The sequence below is a fragment of the Macrobrachium nipponense genome, chromosome 4 (assembly GCF_015104395.2).
Source record: "Macrobrachium nipponense isolate FS-2020 chromosome 4, ASM1510439v2, whole genome shotgun sequence".
Taxonomy (NCBI): Eukaryota; Metazoa; Arthropoda; class Malacostraca; order Decapoda; family Palaemonidae; genus Macrobrachium; species Macrobrachium nipponense.
In genome coordinates this window covers 34,693,951-34,715,220 of record NC_061100.1, presented here as the reverse complement: position 1 = coordinate 34,715,220, position 21,270 = coordinate 34,693,951, and the positions used below count along the sequence as shown (strand labels likewise).

At 41.8% G+C, this 21,270-nt stretch overlaps 1 protein-coding gene across 2 annotated transcripts; it reads right to left on the bottom strand.

Moving 5' to 3' along the window:
- Positions 1 to 327: 327 nt before the first annotated feature.
- Positions 328 to 19,928, bottom strand: LOC135210851 (uncharacterized). Of its 2 annotated transcripts, none has more exons than XM_064243722.1 (5): positions 19,623 to 19,928; positions 7,405 to 7,457; positions 4,661 to 4,721; positions 2,176 to 2,416; positions 328 to 774 (listed from the first exon to the last, which is right to left on the bottom strand). In XM_064243722.1, the coding sequence occupies exons 1-5, from the start codon at positions 19,756 to 19,758 to the stop codon at positions 690 to 692; spliced, it is 576 nt and encodes a 191-aa protein (XP_064099792.1). In that variant the 5' UTR covers positions 19,759 to 19,928; the 3' UTR covers positions 328 to 689. The 2 variants fall into 2 exon arrangements, with proteins under 2 accessions (XP_064099792.1, XP_064099793.1); XM_064243723.1 differs by lacking the exon at positions 19,623 to 19,928 and adding an exon at positions 17,171 to 17,237.
- Positions 19,929 to 21,270: the final 1,342 nt, after the last annotated feature.

Sequence of the window (21,270 nt, the reverse complement as noted above, 5' to 3'; positions counted from 1 at the left end):
CAAACAGAAAAAAAGATTACTGCTTTGTTCGGATTTTTCAGTTAAGGCCTTGTTAGTCGAAATATTCCTTTTCTGAAAACACGTCAGTCATCTTCAGATACAAGACTTCATGTAATTTACCAGGCTAACACTATATTCATCCAATGATAGATGGAGTAAAAGGAGTGGGACCCAATACATACAGAATATAATAACTGATCTCTCATATATCTGTGGCCGAGTGGATATAAATGCTGACCTGGTAAATCACAGGCCAGTGGTCCAATTTCTCTAAACGAGGAAAATTGTCTTCTTCTTCTACTTCCTGGGGAAACTGATTGCTTACAGTGCATTATTATTATCTTTATTGTTATTAATGGGTACAAACTGACATTTATACACTGACCTTTATATTAAAAGTCTTAACAGCAGAAAATTCACACTTATACAATGCATTTCTTCAGTTTAAGGCTGATTTATTTTTGGGAGCCTGTGCAATCGGTCAACTGTAAGTGGACAAAGAACTTCCAACGTACATAAAAAGAAACGTTGTTCAAAGATTAAAACATGACAGAAATGTTAGATAATATAACAGCATGCAGACAGGTAATTCTCAGTCGCAGGTATTACAGTAGATAGTTTGTGTGTAGCTTGTTCCAGAACGTTATGGTCTTGTGGATCTTTAGAGCTGGTGTCTCAGTGCCCCCTGGCTATGCAGTCAAAGCAGATGGGCTGCAAATGCTCTCCACTGGCGGTTGCATCGTGGTTGCAGCCTGCAGCGACTTTCCCTCAAGTCTGAGAAAGACAAAGATGATGATCAGCAAAAATGTATGAATTTTCATTGGCTTGCAAATTATCCATAAGCTATAGGAACGCGAATAAGTTGTAAAAAGTGCCTTGGAAGTAGAAAATTGTCTCAGTAAATATATTCCTCCTGTCTATATTTAAATATTTTTCTGTTTTTAAAATTTATTATGTAATCTAAGTTGAATGTCTGGTGAGCTGTAACATGTTCTTGCAGACTAATTAACAATCCCCTGTCCGTTCAACCAATGCAGTCGTTTGCACAATCTAAATATTGAGTAATGTACAAACGTTTGTAAGTCTGTCTGCGAAAGTAAACTTACATTAGTTTTCCTTTCAATTAGTACAGGCCCCGGCCCCCCCCCCAAAAAAAAAAGGTCCCCCCCCAAAAAAAAAATAAATAATAATAATAACATATATTTGGTTGCTAGATGTTAATGTACATTTGTAACTTAGAAGTAACACCATATGTCACAAAAAATCTGGGTTACAGACATTAATAATAGTACACATAAGTATATTAAGTGATGTTCATTAGCCTTTATATTAGTAATTTGGTGGAAATAAGTTTAGATTTGGTTACATCTCTTTGCAGACTTAAGCAGAAACGAGTGTAAAATGTTGTTTCACAAATCTAGACGCGTTTAAAGTACAAATAAAAAATAAATAAAAATGTCCAATCTTCTCCTGAATGAATACAATCATACCTTATTATTTCAGAAATAACAACAGAAAGTTTCTGCCCAAATAATGAATGATGTCGCTGAGAACACTGATATTATTATTATTCCTGCTAACAACAATTCGATGAAGACGACGACGTGAGGAACTCGAAAACAGTAATAATGAAAATAACTCATTTTCAACTGAATTATTATTATTATTATTATTATTATTATTATTATTATTATTATTATTAGAAGAAGAAGAAGAAGAAGAAGAAGAAGAAGAAGAAGAAGAAGAAGAAGAAGAAGAAGTAGTAACAGTAATATTAGAAGTAACGACATAAAATGTTTTGATTAGACATGTTACTTTGGAGGGGTTTATGTCGGAGGATGCACTTAACCGGATACTGTGTGACCTTTTCGGTATCTACTTGTTTGGGTACATGTAGGCTAACGTGCATGATTTCAAGGGAATTCCGGTCACAGGGTTACGTCCTTATCGTTTTTATTCAACCCTCTCTGTTTTGGCTGGTATTTTCCTTATTTTGGAAAGTATGAAATTAAATGTTCGAGCAAGTGCAGGGATAAAGACGATATTCCTTGAAATTTTCCTTCTTTCAGAATAGCCCATCTTTTGTTACTTTCGTTGGGCCTAATCTAACTACGAACTTTAAGATTGCCACCCCGTCCGATTTCTCTGAAAAATAAAAGGCAGAAAAACACTCACTTGACAATCTCTTCTGCTAGGGCGTCTATGCTCGCCTGCTGAGCTGACACGCTCTTCATGAGTTCACGTATTTCAGCCTGGAGAGACGTTACTTCCTCCTCGACATTGTCTTTCTCTCTCTGCAACGCCGACATGTCGTTCTGATGACTGTCCTCGTCCAGCATTGGCGTCGCCACTTCTATCTCCAGTTTGGTTATGTCTAAGCTTACCCTGTTTCCCTCCTTGTAACAATCTTCTAACTCTGAGATGAGGAACAAAGCACTGTTGTTAGATGGTAGACTGAGAATCATTAAAAAAAATTATTGAGAAATGTGAGGAAAAAGACAATATTTTCATTTGATTTTATTGTTTTCGTGTATCGTGAAGGTCCCCCACAGACGTTACGATCGCCGGATCCGGTTGTCTGAATCGGAAGTAAATCTCACTGTCTATGGGGTTATCGTCCGACCAAAAGTGGGCGGAGTCCGTCGGCCTCTCCGACCAACTCGCAACCTGCCGTTGCCAGTTCGTGGCATCCGATTTAGTTCAGGTGGCCGGAAACCTCCACGTCTATGGCGTGATCTCAAGATTTACTTGTTTCAACGAGATGATGAAGCGGCAACACGGCAGCTGCGTCCGCAGATAAGGAGTTCTGGGAGGAGTTTATTGAACGTTGTACGAAAGCGAAATTAGCTTATGATAAATAATTTGAAAAATTACAGAGGGATGATATATATATAGTCTATATGATCCGTTAAAGCGGAATAGGCCCTTACACCTACGGTTATGTAGCCAAGTAAAAACACGAGTTTCAACCACAAAATTTTTCAGTTTATACAGGGAACACAGAAATGTTATTGAATATACTGTCATAAACTTTTATTTTATTTTATATAAGGAAAATAATAATGTAATTTAAACAATGGTACTACACACACACACACACACACAGACACACACACACACACACACACATATATATATATATATATATATATATATATATATATATAATATATATATATATATATATATATATATACTCATGTGTGTGAGTATGTTATGTATGTATTGTGTGTATGTTATGTCTGTATGTATTAGTACTATTGTTTAAATTACATTGTTATTTGTCACACATAAAATAAATTTAAGATAATTTTTTCAATAACATTTAAATTTTCCTTGTTTAAATAAAATTTTTGTAGAAAAGATTTGAAACCTCTACACTTACTTGGCTACAGAACTGTAAGTTTAAGGGCCTATTCTGCTTTAACGAAACTATAGACCTACTGTATGCTAGACTGTATACAACTAGACTAAGAATTGCTTTGCATGTCTCTGGGATTGTGTGCCCCAAAGAACGACTTGTGTGTCCAGCAACCTCTCGTATAGTGATTTTGATTGTCTCATACGTGTTTTTGTTTCTTGCTTTCTTTCTATAAGAGGGGAGACCTTATGTAATGATAATTCCATGTCGGTCTGCTTGTCCGTTCTCAGGTAATTAAACCAGTCGTCGGGGTAGTTTCAAATAGGTAAATAAACAATCGTGAGAGAATTTATTTCGTTTAGGCTCTCCCTTTTCCCTGAGGTTTTGCAGTTTCTGCCGCAAGAGCGCAGTCAGTCTAGCGCCATTATAACTACCAGGTTTCGGCAAACTGAAGTGAATCTGACGTCTATGGGCAACACAGATGCCGGAGACAGAACGGAACCTGATCCGCCGGTCGTAACGTCTATGGGGCCCTCAAGAATACTACAAGTATATTCGGCAACGAGCAAAAGGGACGTGAAGGGGGTGTAGAAAAGGACTTGTGTTTTAGAATTTAAATTAAATAAATAAAATTTTGAAACCAATATTGAAATAATTGAACACAAAAAATCCAAAAGGGCACTCGCAAAATAAATTTGAATATTGGATCGACACGATCCCAAACTTGGTTACAGGTAAAAGAGGTGGGATGAAGACAAACATTATGAGAGAGAGAAAAAATCGTATTCCCTATTCATTATCACAAGGAAATGAATAAATCACGGATATGGTAGTTGGATTCATTCCCTTGGAAGCAAATATGTAATGAATTGAATAATAAATTTAACATACTAGACCAATGGCTTTTGCATAGTCCTATGATATCGGCTCATATACAAAAATTCAGAACACATTACGAAGAAATAAATAACTGAAATAGTGAAAACGCATCCAAGAAAAGAAAGGAGGAAGAGAGAGAAAGAATGAGATAAATAAAAGGAACTATTACTGACAGAACATTTCTCCAGAGAAGTGTAGTACTACGTACAAACAAGATTGAAGTATGTTAAGAAATTCACAATCTCGTGAAGAACAACCTTTGTCATAAAAATCCACAATCTGTCTTGACGTCAACACTGATAAGGGACACCGTTCAGGTGTTCGAAAGTCTACGTTTGTTTTACATGGTAATATACTCTACTATATAATAGTGGATTTTTATGACAAAGATTGAAGTAGTAATGTAATCATCAAACCTACCTTTCGGGTCGAATATCAAAGCGTGGTATTCTGTTAGATTTCTCGTTGCCTGTCTCATCTCTGAAAATACAAGATATGTATCATTATGATAATCCACTGCTGTTGTGGTTTATGAATTCTGACACGAACACATTAGCGAGAGGCTAATTTGATCATAATTAATAACTGTAGTCACACGCACCAATTATGTGCCTCTCATGAAACCTACGCGACTAACATACACTAAGCTTCATGCATTGTTGCTTTGATGTGGCTCATTACAATTTTTTTTATAAAGTAATTTATTTTTATACCGGACTTCTCTGTGCTATAAGAAAGGTATAGTAACTTCTGCGACACGTAAATCTAAGTTTAGATTAATTTTTAAAAAGCCTCGATTTAGTGATTATTCCGTATTCTTCTCAAATGGTTCCCACTACTACTACCACCACTACTCACATATATTACATAATATATAATCTAAAATTATATATATATATATATATATATATATATATATATATATATATTATTTGCCTTTCTGTCTTTTAAAAACATCGTCGGAGCCATGGGAGAGACACCAGCATCATTGTAAACACCGGAGTTCATTATCCTTGCCGTTGACACCACTAGTAAGCACTGGAAGAAAGTGATAGTTTACGCAAACATGAAGTGAATTAGTAACAATACACTGGAAATGGTCCTACAAGTAGACATGCTGGACGAAGGTCGGAGTCGTGAGACTTGGTTTCTATTCCTATATATTCCTAAGCGTTCACTCCACAAACACAGTTGCGGGCACACTGCACTGTTTATGAGGTGCAAAGCTTTATTTCCCTGCTTACTTTACTATCATTTATTCAACTTTACTTTATGTTACTTCAGAATGTTTATTTAATTCATGAATATTTAATTCATGTTTATTATCACTTTTCTGCAATAATAGTAACCCCGAAAAATTACTATTGTTTCTAAATTAGATTTGCTAGGCTTGAATTGATTGTCGCCAATTGGTTTCGAGTTGAACATTTTAGTCGATTTGATACAATGTTTTGGTAATTCTAAGAAAGAGCTCTGCAAGGAGATCTTGTTTATCGGGAAATGTTTTTGACTGAACAATATAGAAAAATATGTATATGATGCTGTACAAGTGAGATAGCTTGGAAAACTTTACCAAAATTAGGACAAATTTACCGTCTTTTGTTTTTACGAAGAATAGCTCCGCGGGACACCGTTTAGCACTAGCCCATCGGGGATTAACGTAAAAATATTAGAGTCAAGGTAAAATTTAAAAGGTATCTCGCCTGCATTGTATCACATACACCTTTTTTAATATTTTTCGGTCAAAAAAAAAAAAAAAAATCATTAATAAACAGTATCTCCGTGCCGAGCTCTTCCTTAGAATTACCAACTTTTTTGTTATATTTATTCTTTTACTCCAGACTGTGTGGCAACTCTGAGGCATAAAAGTTATTTAAGTTCATGAATAATCTCGCCATTTTTTAATGTTGGGCAGGGTACATAATTCAGTTTTGGACAAATCGAATAGAAATTTCCCTAGTTGTTTTGTGTTGGCAGAAGTCCACAAATACAAATACGAGTCGTTTTACAGTCTTTGGTTTCAGAACTTGAACATGAATGTAGAAAATGTTTGTCGAAAACTGATATAAATGATACTAGAGGCAAAAAGACGAGAAATTCCATGAGGGCAGAAATTAAGGAAAATGATGAGCACCAAAGGCAACTGAGTCATTAAGCCGATGTTCCAATCTTGACAAACATCATCTTGGCTGTAACGAAAACGAATTGTCAAAATGTCGGGAGAGCTTTAAAAAAATAGCAGTCTACTCAGGAAATCTGAACCTATCTAAAATTACAAGATTGAAAAATAAATATCTGGAATGGGCGTCAAGGAAAGAGCCTTAAAAGATATTTAGTAAAGGAATTTCGGTCATAAAGTCTGCGAAGACTATAAGCTTCAGGAAAAAAGAAATTGGATTGTTAGTCTCATATCGTGGCCTGACTGTAGAAATGCTTTCAAGAAGCCGCGAAGCCCCTAGGGGGGTGCGCGGGGGGGGGGGGGGGGGGGGGGGGTTAGTGCCGTCAGTGCACCGCCCTGTGGGAATTACTTAAAAGTTCTTTGCAGTGTGCCTTCTGCTCCTAGCTGCAACCCATTTTCAATCCTTTTACTGCACCTCCTTTCATATTCTCTTTCTTCCATCTTACTTTCCAACCTCTCCTAACAATTGATTCCTAGTGCACCTGCGAAGATCCTCCGTTACGCCAATTCAAATTTTTTTTATTTTAGATTTCCTCCTGTTACGCCTTTCAAATTTTTTTTTTATTTTACTTGATTGTGTGGGGGAAGATATGTTATGTTAAGGTATTAACGAGAACGATGCACAGGACAGAAATAGATGAAGACGACGCATTCATGACGGCGACCACATATAAAAATGGGTTTAAACTGGGAAGAAGAAGAAGACACCTTTCAAATCTTTTACTATCAAAGCTGAAGGACCTCATAGGTCCCAATATTTTACCTCTGGCCTAAACTCTATATTCAATTCAATTCGAGAAGCCGTAATAATAATGAGACTGTCTTTTGGGTAAAGCGTAGATTAAAAAAAAAATTAAAAAAGGTCGAAGTGTTAGTCTCATATCATGCACTAACAGTAGATATGCGTAAAAAAGCCGTTTAAAGGTGTCTATATATGTTTAAAAAAAAAAAAAAAAAAAAAAAAAAAAAAAAAAAAAACTCACCCCTCAGCAGCATTCAACAGCTGTCCTCTGAAGTCAAGCGTAGCCAGTCCCAAATCTGAAAAAAAAAAAAAAAACCAAACACACACACTCACAAGAAAGCTTGAGAATACAATCCGAGTATCCTGATGAAGGGAAGCATATGAGACTATATTTCAGTTTTCGCTTCAAACACTCTGATAACTCTTTACGCTGAACCCGTTGCTTAAGGGGGGTGGGGGGAAGGCGTGCAACTTTATTACGACTTTTTGTTGTTGTCTTACGACAGGTTTTTTTTTTCTCTCTCTCTCGAATCCAATAATAAAAGGGGTGGTTTAGGCAACCACTAAAGAACGGGAGTAGCTGACATACCATTGATCAAAGTTTACATCAAGGTAAGTATAATTAATATATATACATACATATGTAATATATATATATATATATATATATATATATATATATATATATATATATATATATATATATATATATATATATATATAAGTCCTAGGGTTATAATTAATGATATATTGCCAATATGTTCGTTGTGACCTTTTTGGAATGCAGAGAACAGAGCCGAAGCAACGACCTGAGAAAAGCTGATAAATGATTTCTGTGGATGGCGTGATATGAAACTGCATAGTTAGACGAGTCAATGTTCGTCAGTTCATGGGCTCTTTTCAAAGTGCCTTTGGGAAACTAGTTGTAGCCAGTAATATGAGGCGTTAACGAAGTGTGCGTTCGTATGTGCGTGTGCGCCTCTTCCTTTTATAATGTATCATTAACCAAGTCTATGGAAGACTTGGATAGAGACGTCTGTCAGAGAAAGGCAAGATGCCAGAGGAGCTCTGCGAAAGTTTCTTTATGTTTAGTGAGTGAAATATTCCGGCTGCATGGATGAGTCTTGAACTATTTTGGCAAAGGGGTGGCTTGTTGTCTGTTTGACATTTATAAGAATATCTAATCTTTAATTTTTGTCTTTAAACTTATGTATACTTACGAGTGTGTTTCTCGTGTCTTTGAAACAGACGATTCTGGCGAAAACTATGGGTTCTGGCAAGGGGACCGGGGACCTAGAGGGTCCCGATGGGAGAATAGACGATTGGTGTGACTAATTACTTTTTAGGCATTTTAATGTTGGGGGTTTAACTGAATTAAGTTAGTCAGTAAGACTTGGATCATTATCTTTCCGTTGTTAAATAAATGTATTTTTGTAATGCAACTCTCTCATTTGATTACCTGTTAGAATAGAGAGAGAGAGAGAGAGAGAGAGAGAGAGAGAGAGAGAGAGGTCGCGAGCCGTTGGTTGCTTGGAGAGAGAGAGAGAGAGATTATGTGTCTGTTTGCCTGACGCTTGAGTTACACGTTTACCAAATAAATAACGAGATTAATATCTCGTTAACAGATGTGGTGGCTTAGCGGTGGTTTTTGAGGGTTACATATATATATATATATATATATATATATATATATATATATATATATATATATATATATGTGTGTGTGTGTGTGTGTGTGTGTGTGTGGTGTGTGTGTGTGTGTGTGTGTATGCATGGGACATTTCTATACTTTCATATACTAATCAACACATAACCTTTAACGTCGACTGCACTTCAAATTAACACGCATTAGAAATTCTATCTTAAAAGTACATCTGCACAAGCCACGATTCGAACCTGTTTCTTTTTTCGTTTGATACAGAGACAACAGTGACATATCCATTCAACCATCAAGAAGATATTATTTGGTTTTGACTAATGTACATACATAATCCTGTTTAATTCGATATTAGGATTAGTTTTCTTAATATGTGAGAATAAAGAAAAGTTACTTCTAAATTACAGACAAATACATAACTATGAGCTAAGCTGTAACGCCAGTTTCAGTAACCACAAATCAATCATTACAAGCTTAGCACTGCCGTGCGCTAATTTTTATCCCAAGTACAGAACCTGTATTCAGCAGGAATATACACAGCAGAGTCGTTACCATTTCACGTCTCTCATCATGCCTGAATGGATATGTCACTGCCATTGCCGTATGAAGACGAAAAGACTCTGGTTCATTGCTGTATGAAGCCTAAAACACTTTGGTTCGAATCCTGGTAAGGGTCCTTTTCTGTGTAAATTATCTCCAAAGCTACATCCTCAACCACAACACAACTCCTAGTGCTAAACTACTCGCACTGCACCAAAGAACACTATCCTCAGACAGAGAAACATGCCACTGCCCTTGGACTGGATCATCTTCCTTTACCTTCCGCACAACCTCTGAGCATCAACACAACATCTGGGTCTACATTACTGTCCCATGACCCACCACCAGATCGTCACTTCACATAGCCAAAAGCTACAGGTTAGTGGCCTACCAATTTTCCACAAACTGAAAACAATGCTCATCATGATATCTCACTCAAAACCTCTGGGATGGCATTACCTCTTGTAAAATACCAAAACACCATTTTTCTCACTTATCTCAGGACTCAAAGCATAACTTCCAGCCAAAGTCTCAGGTGATTTAGCAAACAATCCATTCATTCCTCCCAAAAACAGTCTAAAATTTTCCCCATAATTCGAGGAGCAGAATTCAACCTTATTCCAAACTTTTTAAAAAGTAAGTCCACCATTTATAATTTATGAGTAGTTGACACCACAGCTTCTTGGCCACTCTAATATGCAGATATGCAGACTTCATATCTACAATAGCTAGTTTACCTTGCATTCTGTGCCACTCCCTTAAGGACTCACCACATCAACAGCATCACCCCCAGTATGTCACTCTACAAACTTGTTCAGCTCTCTAAAGTCTAGTGTAAGGACAACGCTTATTCATAATTTTCTCTGTATATAATTCATCATTCGCGTTGTTCTTACTTCCCCCTGAAAGAGCATTCAGCGGGCTTTCCGTCAGTGTATAAAGCTTGTATAACCACATATTGTGTACTTTTATATTTTGTATTTTATGTCTCTCAAGAAACACAAATCGGGTCTCGCCGACCCACTTTTACTCTCTCGCGGGTCGGCGACCACATTTCCGTCCGCATGCTGTATATTTATATTTCCCTTGACTGTAATAAAAATCAGTACACTTCTACCTGCCTCTTTGTCCACCTCTCACAACTGGTGACCTCCCGGTTTGGACGGTGACCCAAGCGGTTTTGGCTCAGCCATTAAGGGACTCACTACCGCCGCTCACCTTCAGAGATCTTTAACGGACTCATACGGCGCCTCAGTATAGATCTCTGAAAGCTCCTACCGTGGAAATAACCAACGCCTCTAACGGACTAAATACGGCATACCTGCCCAAGGTGTGTTCAGGCGTTTCCTCAAACGGTTTGGCCCGCCATTCACGACTCTGTCGACCGTTTTTGTGAGAGAGGACAATGGGCGCAAACAGTACCTCGCGGGAAACCCGGGCCTCCCCCGCCCCAGCGACGGACTCTGACACAGCGGCCGCTCAAGCTGTCAAATTGCCCCCCTTCACAACGGCTGACCCGTCTTCCTGGTTCTTCCGAGCCGAAGGGCAATTCCGGATCGCGGGGCTCACAAACAAAGTGCTGCAGGCTGACCTCGTTGCAGCGGCTCTCCCGACAGAGGTGTTTGACCGAATATCTAACTGGCTGACCGGTCGAGCACGAATCGGACTTGTCACGCTCGACGAGATAAAAGAAAGGCTCTTGACAGCCTATTCCGTGCCCATCGCTGAAAGGGGCCGCCCGCGCCCTCGACCTAGTCGCGAACCCATGCGCGGCGCCGACACCCAAGATGCCTGGGACACTGTGATGGGCCTCGTCCGTCTGCCCGAAATAGGCCCCGACGGAAAAAAGGTAGAGATCAGCCTGAGCCGCGAAATATTCCTGCGGCAACTCGAGCCGGACGTCCGAAAGCAGCTGACCGACGCGTACACCCTAGAGGACGACGAACTACTAGAGAAGCAAAGAAGCTGACGTTGTCGAACAATGACGCGAAGCTCGCCGCCCCCCCCCGATCCTCCGTGTGCCTGGCCGCAGAGAAGGAAGAAGACGACGACGACCCAACGCAAGAGATCGGCGCCGTATCCCAAGGGAAGTCCTCCCACACGCAGCGAGGTGAAAACTCCTGGTGCCGCTTCCACCGGAGGTTCGGGAGATTCTCCAGGAGGTGCGAAAGCCCTTGCACCTTCCAACAGTCAAAAAACGGCGACGGCAAACAAAACCAAGGCCGCCCGTGGCAACGGCCGCGTCGGAACCACACACCGTAGGGTTCTACATCCGCGACGCGATCTCCGGCCGGAGGATGTTGGTGGATACGGGGGCAATGCACTCGATATTCCGCCGTCAGGAAAAGACCGTAGCCGCGAGCCCGACAAAACAACCTCCCTCGTCGCGCAAACGGGACCCCCATCCGTTCCTACGGCACGAAGCCCCTCGAAATATCCATCTTGGGGCGAAACTACTCGTCTGGGAATTCACAATCGCGGAGGCGTCAGGATCCCGCTACTGGGGGCAGATTTCCTGGCGCAGAACGGCCTCCTGGTGGACGTGGGCCGCAAACGCCTCCTCGACACGGGGACATGCCTTTCCCTTCCACTGGCAGCAGGCCCGGGCGCCCCTACAATTTGTACCATCGCCCCCCACAAATACGGCAACCTCCTGCAGGAGTTCCCCGAAGTCTTCAAGCCGGAACTTCGTCAGGCGGCAGGGACGCCGCCCAAGCACGGGATATTCCACCACATAACCACCACAGGCCCCCCGACACACGCGAAGTTCCGACGACTCCCTCCAGGCCGCCTCCAGGAGGCAAAGCAGGCGTTCTCGGAGATGGAACGAATGGGCATCTGCAAGAAAGCATCGAGCCCTTGGGCGTCGCCCCTGCACATGGTACAGAAACCTGACGGCACCTGGAGGCCCTGCGGAGACTACAGAAGACTCAACCTCGCTACAATCCCCGACCAATACCCCTTGCCAAACATGCAGGATTTGACAGGGCCCCTTCATGGGGCGAAGGTCTTCACAAAAATGGACCTCTTAAAATCCTATTTCCAGGTTCCAGTGCACCCCGAGGATGTCCCCAAGACTGCCATCATCACGCCTTTTGGCTCCTTCGTCTTCCATTACTCAACCTTCGGCCTGAGGAATGCAGGGGCCACCTTCCAGCGCCTGATGGACAGCATCCTGGGGGACCTGCCCTTCTGCGTCTGCTACGTCGACGATATCTTGATTTTTTCCAGGTCCTTGGAGGAGCACCTACATCACGTCCGAGCGGTCCTGAAGCGCCTGCAGGAAAACGGGCTGGTCGTCCGTTTCGACAAATGCACCTTCGGCGCCGAGAAGGTGGACTTCCTCGGACACGAGATCTCCGCGACGGGCGTGCGCCCCATGGCCTCGAAGGTAGGCGTGGTGCAGAAGTTCCCAACACCAACCACGGTCAAGTCCCGCAGGAGTCATCGGAATGGTCAATTACTACCGCCGATTCATCCCCGCCGCCGCCCGCACCATGTCTCCTCTAACACAGGTCCTGAAGGGAAAACCAAAGGCCCTAACGTGGGAGGCCGAACAAGAGAAGGCTTTCAACGAGACGAAGAGGGCCCTCGCCAGAGCGGCGATCATTATGCCACCAAGACCCGCTGGCTGCACCTTTACGCCTCACCACCGACGCCAGCAACGTCGCCTGCGGGGCTGTCCTCGAGCAGATGGTCCAGGGCGAGCCCCAGCCACTCGCCTTCTACAGCAAAAAACTATCAGCCGCCGAGACGAGGTACAGCACGTTCGACCCCGCGAACTCCTGGCAGTGTACCAAGCAGTGCGACATTTCCGCTACCTCCTCGAGGGCTCCCCCTTTACGATCAGGACGGACCACCTCCCTTTGGTACACGCCTTCACCAAGGCGGGCGACGCTTGGTCAGCGAGACAACAGAGGCACCTAGCAGCCATCGCAGAGTTCGGTTGCACCATCCAGTACGTGCCTGGCGAGAAGAACCCCGTGGCAGACGCCCTATCGAGGATAGAAATCAACGCCGTGCGTCTCGGGGTCGACTACGAAGACCTCGCCCGGGAACAGGCTGCCGACCCGGAGACTGCCGCATACCGCACTGCTATCACCGCCCTCAAGTGGGAAGACGTGCCCTTCGGACCCGCAGGCATGACGCTCCTCTGCGACATCAGCACGGGCCGCCCGCGCCCGCTGATCCCAGCCACCGAAGGAAAGCCGTGTTCGACGTCATACACGGACTCTCGCACCCCTCGGGCCGGACAACGGTGCGCCTCCTGACGGAGAAGTTCGTCTGGCATGGAATTCGGAAGGACTCCCTCGAGTGGGCCAGGACCTGCGTGCCTTGCCAAAACTAGCAAAATCAGTCGGCACACGGAATCAGGCGTGGGGAAATTTCCGCAGCCGAAACGAAGATTCGGCCACATCCACATAGACGTCGTTGGCCCCCTGCCCCGTCGGAAGGCGCCAGGTACCTCCTGACGGTAATCGATCGCTCCACCAGATGGCCCGAGGCAACGCCGATGTCGGAGGCGACCACGAAAGCATGTGCCGAAGCACTCCTCGCCAGCTGGATCAGTCGATTCGGAGTGCCAGACGAAATCACGACAGACCGCGGACCAGTTTTCCTGTCGGAGTTGTGGACTGCCCTGGCCCGCCTAATGGGGACGTCGCACATGCCACCACCGCCTACAACCCAGCAGCTAACGGCATGGTGGAGAGAGTCCACCGTTCGATCAAGGCTTCCCTGATGGCGCGCTGCACCGACGAAAATTGGAAGAGCCAACTACCGTGGGTCCTCCTCGGTCTCAGGACTGCCCCGCGGGCAAACGGCGAGGCATCACCCGCGGAGAAGGTATACGGGGAGCCATTAACAGTCCCTGGCGAGTTCTTCCCGACCAATGCCGACGACGCTGACGTCTCCATCGCCAGGCTTCGGGAATCCGCCGGGAAGTTCACGCCCTGCGTCAAAACCTTCTCCGACAGAACCAAACGTTTCCTCCCGAAGGCCCTATCATCGTGCAAGCACGTCTTCGTCAGGGACGAGCGCCCGCCGCCCGCCTCTAACGAGACCCTACCGCGGTCCCTTCCGCGTCCTACGACGCACTGACAAGGCATATCTCTTATCCATCAACGGTCGCGAGGACTGGGTCACAATCGATCGCCTGAAACCAGCCTTCATCATGGACGAGGACCTCGCAGACGCGGATTCCACAGGGCGCCTCAATCTTCCTCGGAAAAAAGCGACTCCTTCGATCGCCAAACCTCCTAGCCGTAGCCGCGGCCGCCCTCGAAAGACGGTCGAACCCCCCGAGGATCACCTCAGGGGAGGCATCCCGTCCCCGGAAACCCCCGAGGATCTACCACAGCAACTAATATCACGCACCCGAGGGCGCCTCCGCCGTCCAGCTCGCTTCCGCGAGTGACTACCCGAAGTACAAAGAAGTCAGCCAACAATCATACCTAATTATTGTCTTAGGGGGGGAGTATTTGTAAGGACAACGCTTATTCATAATTTTCTCTGTATATAATTCATCATTCGCGTTGTTCTTACTTCCCCCTGAAAGAGCATTCAGCGGGCTTTCCGTCAGTGTATAAAGCTTGTATAACCACATATTGTGTACTTTTATATTTTGTATTTTATGTCTCTCAAGAAACACAAATCGGGTCTCGCCGACCCACTTTTACTCTCTCGCGGGTCGGCGACCACATTTCCGTCCGCATGCTGTATATTTATATTTCCCTTGACTGTAATAAAAATCAGTACACTTCTACCTGCCTCTTTGTCCACCTCTCACACTAGCACTGGTCTAACTTTATTTTTAGTTGGTTGCTCAAAAGTCATTCAGGAAAAGACCTCATCCTCAATATTTGTCCCTGAGGAGCAAAATACCCTCTTCAATTCATTGATCTACTCCCTCCTCTTCCTTTCATCCCATCCTTTATCATAACAACTAATCTTATTCGTCAACTCTACTTTATTTTCCTCCTTGATGAACCACTCTACTGTCTATTGACTCCCATCACATCTTGCCACAAAATCTTCATCTTCAACTGCAATAGCACTGGAATTACCACAGGCATTGGCCATAGCACCACACTCCAAGTTATCACTTATCACTGAACATCTTGCCTCACCAAACATAACTTTACCCTCAGCCACTGTAACCCCTCTGAATCCATTGATTGCATTAATGTCCAAAATTAAATCTATATTGCCAATTACTTTCTCAGCCAAAAAAGCAGTTACAGTAATTGCACCATCACCAATATTCAGTTTTACATAATTTCACCTTAACACAAGATCTCTCTACTATCAAAGGCAGTTATGACCCTTCCTCCACTAACTTTAGCCACTAAATGTGAACCAAGAACTGTAGTAGAACAACCTATGTCCAAGCCCACCACAGAATACTCTTTCAACTCCAATTTAACAAATGTTAACTCAAGCGGGGCGCCCTTACACCTCTGAGGGAGAAGTTGTTGGCACACCAGTTCCCCTTTTCTCGTTTTCCAATCACATTGAGTTGAAATAAGACCCACCTTCTTACAAACGAAGCACACAACTGGTTTTCGGTCCTTACAATTACACAGCATATCTGGGCCTCCATTCCACACCCGTAAACACTGCCCCGGTCACCCCTGAATTCACCAAAAAACTCGCCTACTGAACTCATTCCCCACTCACCCCACCCAACTAGCCTATTGCTTTATTCTCAACAGACTTGGGCTTACATGTAATACGTAACATCAGCAACATCACTATAGCTATAAGGTAAACGACCAAATGGCCACCATTTCACTCGAAATGACCACTTTTATTACTCGATATTTAATTGGTGAAACAACAATACAATTACATCTTTAAGCATACCAAGCAAAAGATTGAAACTTAATCTTTTGAATGGCATGCTTAAAGATGTAACTGTATTGTTGTTTTACCAATTAAATATCGAGTTTTAAAAGTGGTCATTTAGAGTGAAATGGTGGTCACTTGGTCGTTTACCCTATGTACAATATGTCAATATTCTTGATTCAGTATTAATAATTTTAATGATTGTCATTCCCTGTATTTCAGGTAGCAGCTGTAATAATGCAGACTTGATTAGGTATACCATTTACAAATGATGACCTACTACCTATGTGTTCCAACCTACCCCAATCCCCCTTGAATCCAGATAACCCTGCCAACCTTCTTGATCCATTTATAAAAATCATCTACCTGCTTGAATGAGTTAATATCCCAAATGCTTCAAAAGCTCCATTTGAAAAGCGCTTCCTTCAAATAGGTATTCTTCAACCTTGTCGTCATCTTTCATTGCGAAGTAGCTAGACAGAGCCAATGCACCACCTTCCAAAAACAATGAAATAAATGCAGCCAAATCATTCACTCTCTGAAGCCTAGCAACCAATTTTAACTTTTTTAACCAAGCAATTAATCTCCTTCGGCCTTAACCCAATTTTTTCAATCACATGGAATTGGGATTCTAGGTAGGTAGTTGTCATCTTCTTAACCAAAACTGCCTAGATAGCCTAGTTTGTCCTTCAGAATAGCATGAAAAATGCATAACAAAAAACTCACCTAATCAGAATAACATGAAAAATGCATAATCAAAAACTCACCATATCAGAATAACATGAAAAATGCATAACCAAAAAGTCACCTTATCAGTATAACATGTAAAATGAATAAGCAAAAACTCACCTTATTGGACTTCAGTACATGGCATTAAGGTTAATTCCAAAACAAGCTTACACCCCTAAGAGAACAATCTATGAAGCAAGAGACTGCGACGTCCCAACAACCAGAATCTGAACCTACCAAAACTGCCATGGACATTTCCCCGTCTTCCCGGAATCCCGACCACGCACATACGCAGTAATGCTACTTTACCTATATATCAACCTTCCCATCTTTACCTTTACAAACCCTCACCCAACACCCAAGACCACACACACACAAATACACACAGATATAAAAGCCTAGATGCCGCATCGGCCCCTAGCTGAATAGGCTGGCGCACGTCATCAGGCCCGCCATCTTGGCGCGGTAATTCAAACAATGCAGCAGGCTGCAGTATATGACGTTTTTTCGCCACTATTCGCTTAATATTGAACGGATTTTCTTGTCTGATGGCTCGTTACAAAGCTTACATAATTCCCTACAAGGATCTAATAAAATAAAGTTGTTCCTTATTGCTTGAAAGTTAACTTACAATGACTTTGTTTTAGCAGGTAGGGGGAAGGGGGCTAGTTGTACACAAATGTTAATATTTACCCATAACTATTGCTGTAAACAATAATTTGAAATGCTGCGATAAGACAGCCTACGAAAAAAAATGGTTAAAACAATATTGTTTAAGGGCCATTAGGTCAATAGGGTAAATCGTGTATGTTGGACACTATTTTGATGTTTCTAGATTTCTTTCACTGCATTATAGCTATGTAATATTAAAGTGTTAACCTGGTCCTTGTAATAAGAACTAAATGGCCAAGCAAGGCACATAATGAGTTTTTGTTGATGTTTTGATATAGCCTGCTAATTTCATATCAATGCATATAGATTATCATTACATATAGATTATCATTACAATGTAGTATCATTAAACTGTTGGAAACAGCAATGAAAAAAAAAAACTTGTTTAAACTGCTGGGAATATTTATAAATAAATGCACAGATGTACAATAAATGTTATATATACATTCAATGTAAGAACAAATATCATGAAAATAAATCATTGTGCAATACATTTTGAGAGTTGTTACTTCAAAGTATAGGCTTAATGACCCATAAGGCCACCCATAGCTTTAAATTTGTACATGTGTGACCAAACCAATGAACAGTTAGCTGAAAAAAAATTAGTCTGGCCTTATGATTGTGGCCTAGGCTGAAAGGCTCGGTGGGGGTGGGGTGGGGGGGGTTACTATGACCGGGTATACAGGGTTGCTTGTCAGGATTGGCTCATTTTGGCAATTTTGGTCTATTGGTGGGTCCCCTTCTGGAAGGGTAGAAGTACTATAGAGATGGCCCAGGCCCTTATCCCAAATAAGGTATAATAATTTGGGTCCTTGACAACACAGGTCTAGAGATGAGCTATATTGAACTGTTAATGCTTGCCATAATGATATATCCTAGTCTGAGCAAATTAAAGGTAGTTTTGTGAAAAATTTAAGTTCTATATAATTATTTCACCATATAAAATTAGGTCTAGAGATAGGTCACTTTTGCCACTAGACGAGGTCTCTTGATCCCCCCTAAATTTTCCAAAGCCAGGTCTAGAGGTCAGAATTCACTGAGGAGCATCCCGTTCCAAAAAAATTGGAAGAACCCCCACCCCCCAAGGCTCAAAGGAGCAGGCTAGATAACACAGAAATCCTAGTTATTCTAGGGCCTACTGTAGTTTATTTTAGGCTCAACCCTACAGTTTTATGACTTAAACTTGTAGGCATATGCCAAAAATTACATTGGGGGATTTTTTAACAGAGCACTTCGAGAGAAAGATTTTACTTAAGTTGCACAGATCCATAGCTGTAGGCCTACTTTAGTAATCTGTCTTATCACAGCATTTCAAATTATTGTTTACAGCAATAGTTATGGGTAAATATTAACATTTGTGTACAACTAGGCCCCCTTCCCCCTACCTGCTAAAACAAAGTCATTGCAAGTTAACTTTCAAACAATAAGGAACAACTTTATTTTATTAGATCCTTGTAGGGAATTATGTAAGCTTTGCAACGAACCATCAGACAAGAAAATCCGTTCAATATTAAGCGAATAGTGGCGAAAAAACGTCATATACTGCAGCCTGCTGCATTGTTTGAATTACCGCGCCAAGATGGCGGACTTGATGACGTATGTCCGGCCGGCCGATGCGGCATCTAGGCTTTTATATCTACGCAAATACATACATACACACACACACACACACACACACACACACACACACACACACACACATATATATATATATATATATATATATATATATATATATATATATATATATATTAAAGTAACGTCGGTTAATTTGCAGAAATTTAGTATTTCAGTCCTACACGCTTCAAATTAATATGTATATTATATATATATATATATATATATATATATATATATATATATATATATATATATATATATATATATATATATAGAGAGAGAGAGAGAGAGAGAGAGAGAGAGAGAGAGAGAGAGAGAGAGAGAGAGAGAGAGAGAGAGAGAGTCCAATAATTTCTCACTGGAGCCGTTTATAAACGATAAATTGGGTAGAACTTACCGTTTCTGATGCCATTTAAAATCAACTGGTTGAATATAATGGCTGTGCAAACATCGGTTTCGATGCAACCTCTTAATCTGCCTGCCTGCAGGGTTGGGGCGAGATACAGAATCAAAGCAATGAAGAGAGGTCGCATTTTCTTATGTTGAATAAATTCCGTTGATCTCTGGTGTTACGAAAGGGGGAATGTTAGCTTCTTGTAGCAACTGAGGGTGTTCAAGGAAGGAGAGTAACTTCGGGTGATGTTCACGGCTTGGCTTATGCTCCTGTACTGCTTGCTGTTGCTACTGAACTGTCTGAACAGTGACACTGATAAGACCAGCCACTCTGTCTTTCAGTTTCCGTTCAGCTGTGACGTATTTATCTATCGTGACACAGCGGGATTTCCGATTTAACTTAAGTTTATTCAGGAAGTTAGGACTTGTTTTTAAATGGTGTTAACTCGTGATGAAGTACAAGGACGGGGTTTTGATAACTGATTTTTTTATCCCTATAATTGGATGACTGTTGTTGCAATTTTTTATAATGAGTATTATTATTATATGCATTTTTTTCAAAAGAGTTTATAATTAAGCAGATCAAATTTTCATTTCCTGACCTAGATTTAGTGGAACCTCAACTGAAATTATACTATACTGGAAAATATTTCCAGTACATAACCCATTCATTCATTTTTCGCTCTCATGACGATGTCATGAGAGAGAGACTTTCTAGTTTCTAAAATTGACAAAATTTCAGTGTCAAGAACAAAAAGGCAGCAGTAGACTAACTAGAAAACATTATTTTGAGAATGACTTAAGCATTTCTTACGCAAGCTCAGTCATACGGACCACCAACACAACATTAGACATGTTTTCGTCACTCATGTTGCTGTGATTTTATTAAGGAATCGCCTATAAAGATTTCTGTCAATCGACGAGTGGTGAAAACCAACATATAATTAATGAGCTTTAGCATATAAAATGTCTGTGTATAACCAGCCTGTCTTAGGTTATATTTCCAATTTTGCTAGACATTTCTATACAGCATGTGTCGCAGCCAGACGTTTCACTATGAACTTTGTATCTAAAGTTGTAATTTATACTTGTACATTGGCCAAGTCTTTCACCTGAAAGTAGCGCTTGCTTCTCCTCAGTCGAGATTTAGCTACTGATGAGAAACTCTATACTTGATAATCACTGACTGTAATTATGACGGTTTTTATTTGATTTATGTAGATTTTTTGCATTATGCCAAGCACTAGGGCAACTATGCGGCAATTCAGCGCTGAAACGGATATTGACAGTAGAAGGTTTGAAAGGTGTTACAGGATGAAAACCTTGCAGTTGCACTCTGAAGGGACGTTGCAAAGAACTTTAAGTAATGCCTACTTTGCACCGAATGAGGTGCACTGACGGTGCTATCCCCCTACGGAGGAAATTATGATGGTGAGATGGAGATGGCTTGGACTTATCTCGGCACACCCCCTGGGAGAATAGTAAATCATATATTGTCAGCAAGTCCTGCGAGGGCCAGGAAAGTTGTAAAACACAGGCCTACTTGGAAGAAAACTGAGATAAGTGGGGACTTCTGGAAAATGAAGCACAGGAAAGACTGGCAGAATTTCACAATGGTCCTTTGCGTTACACGGCATTGGAGATAATGAGGA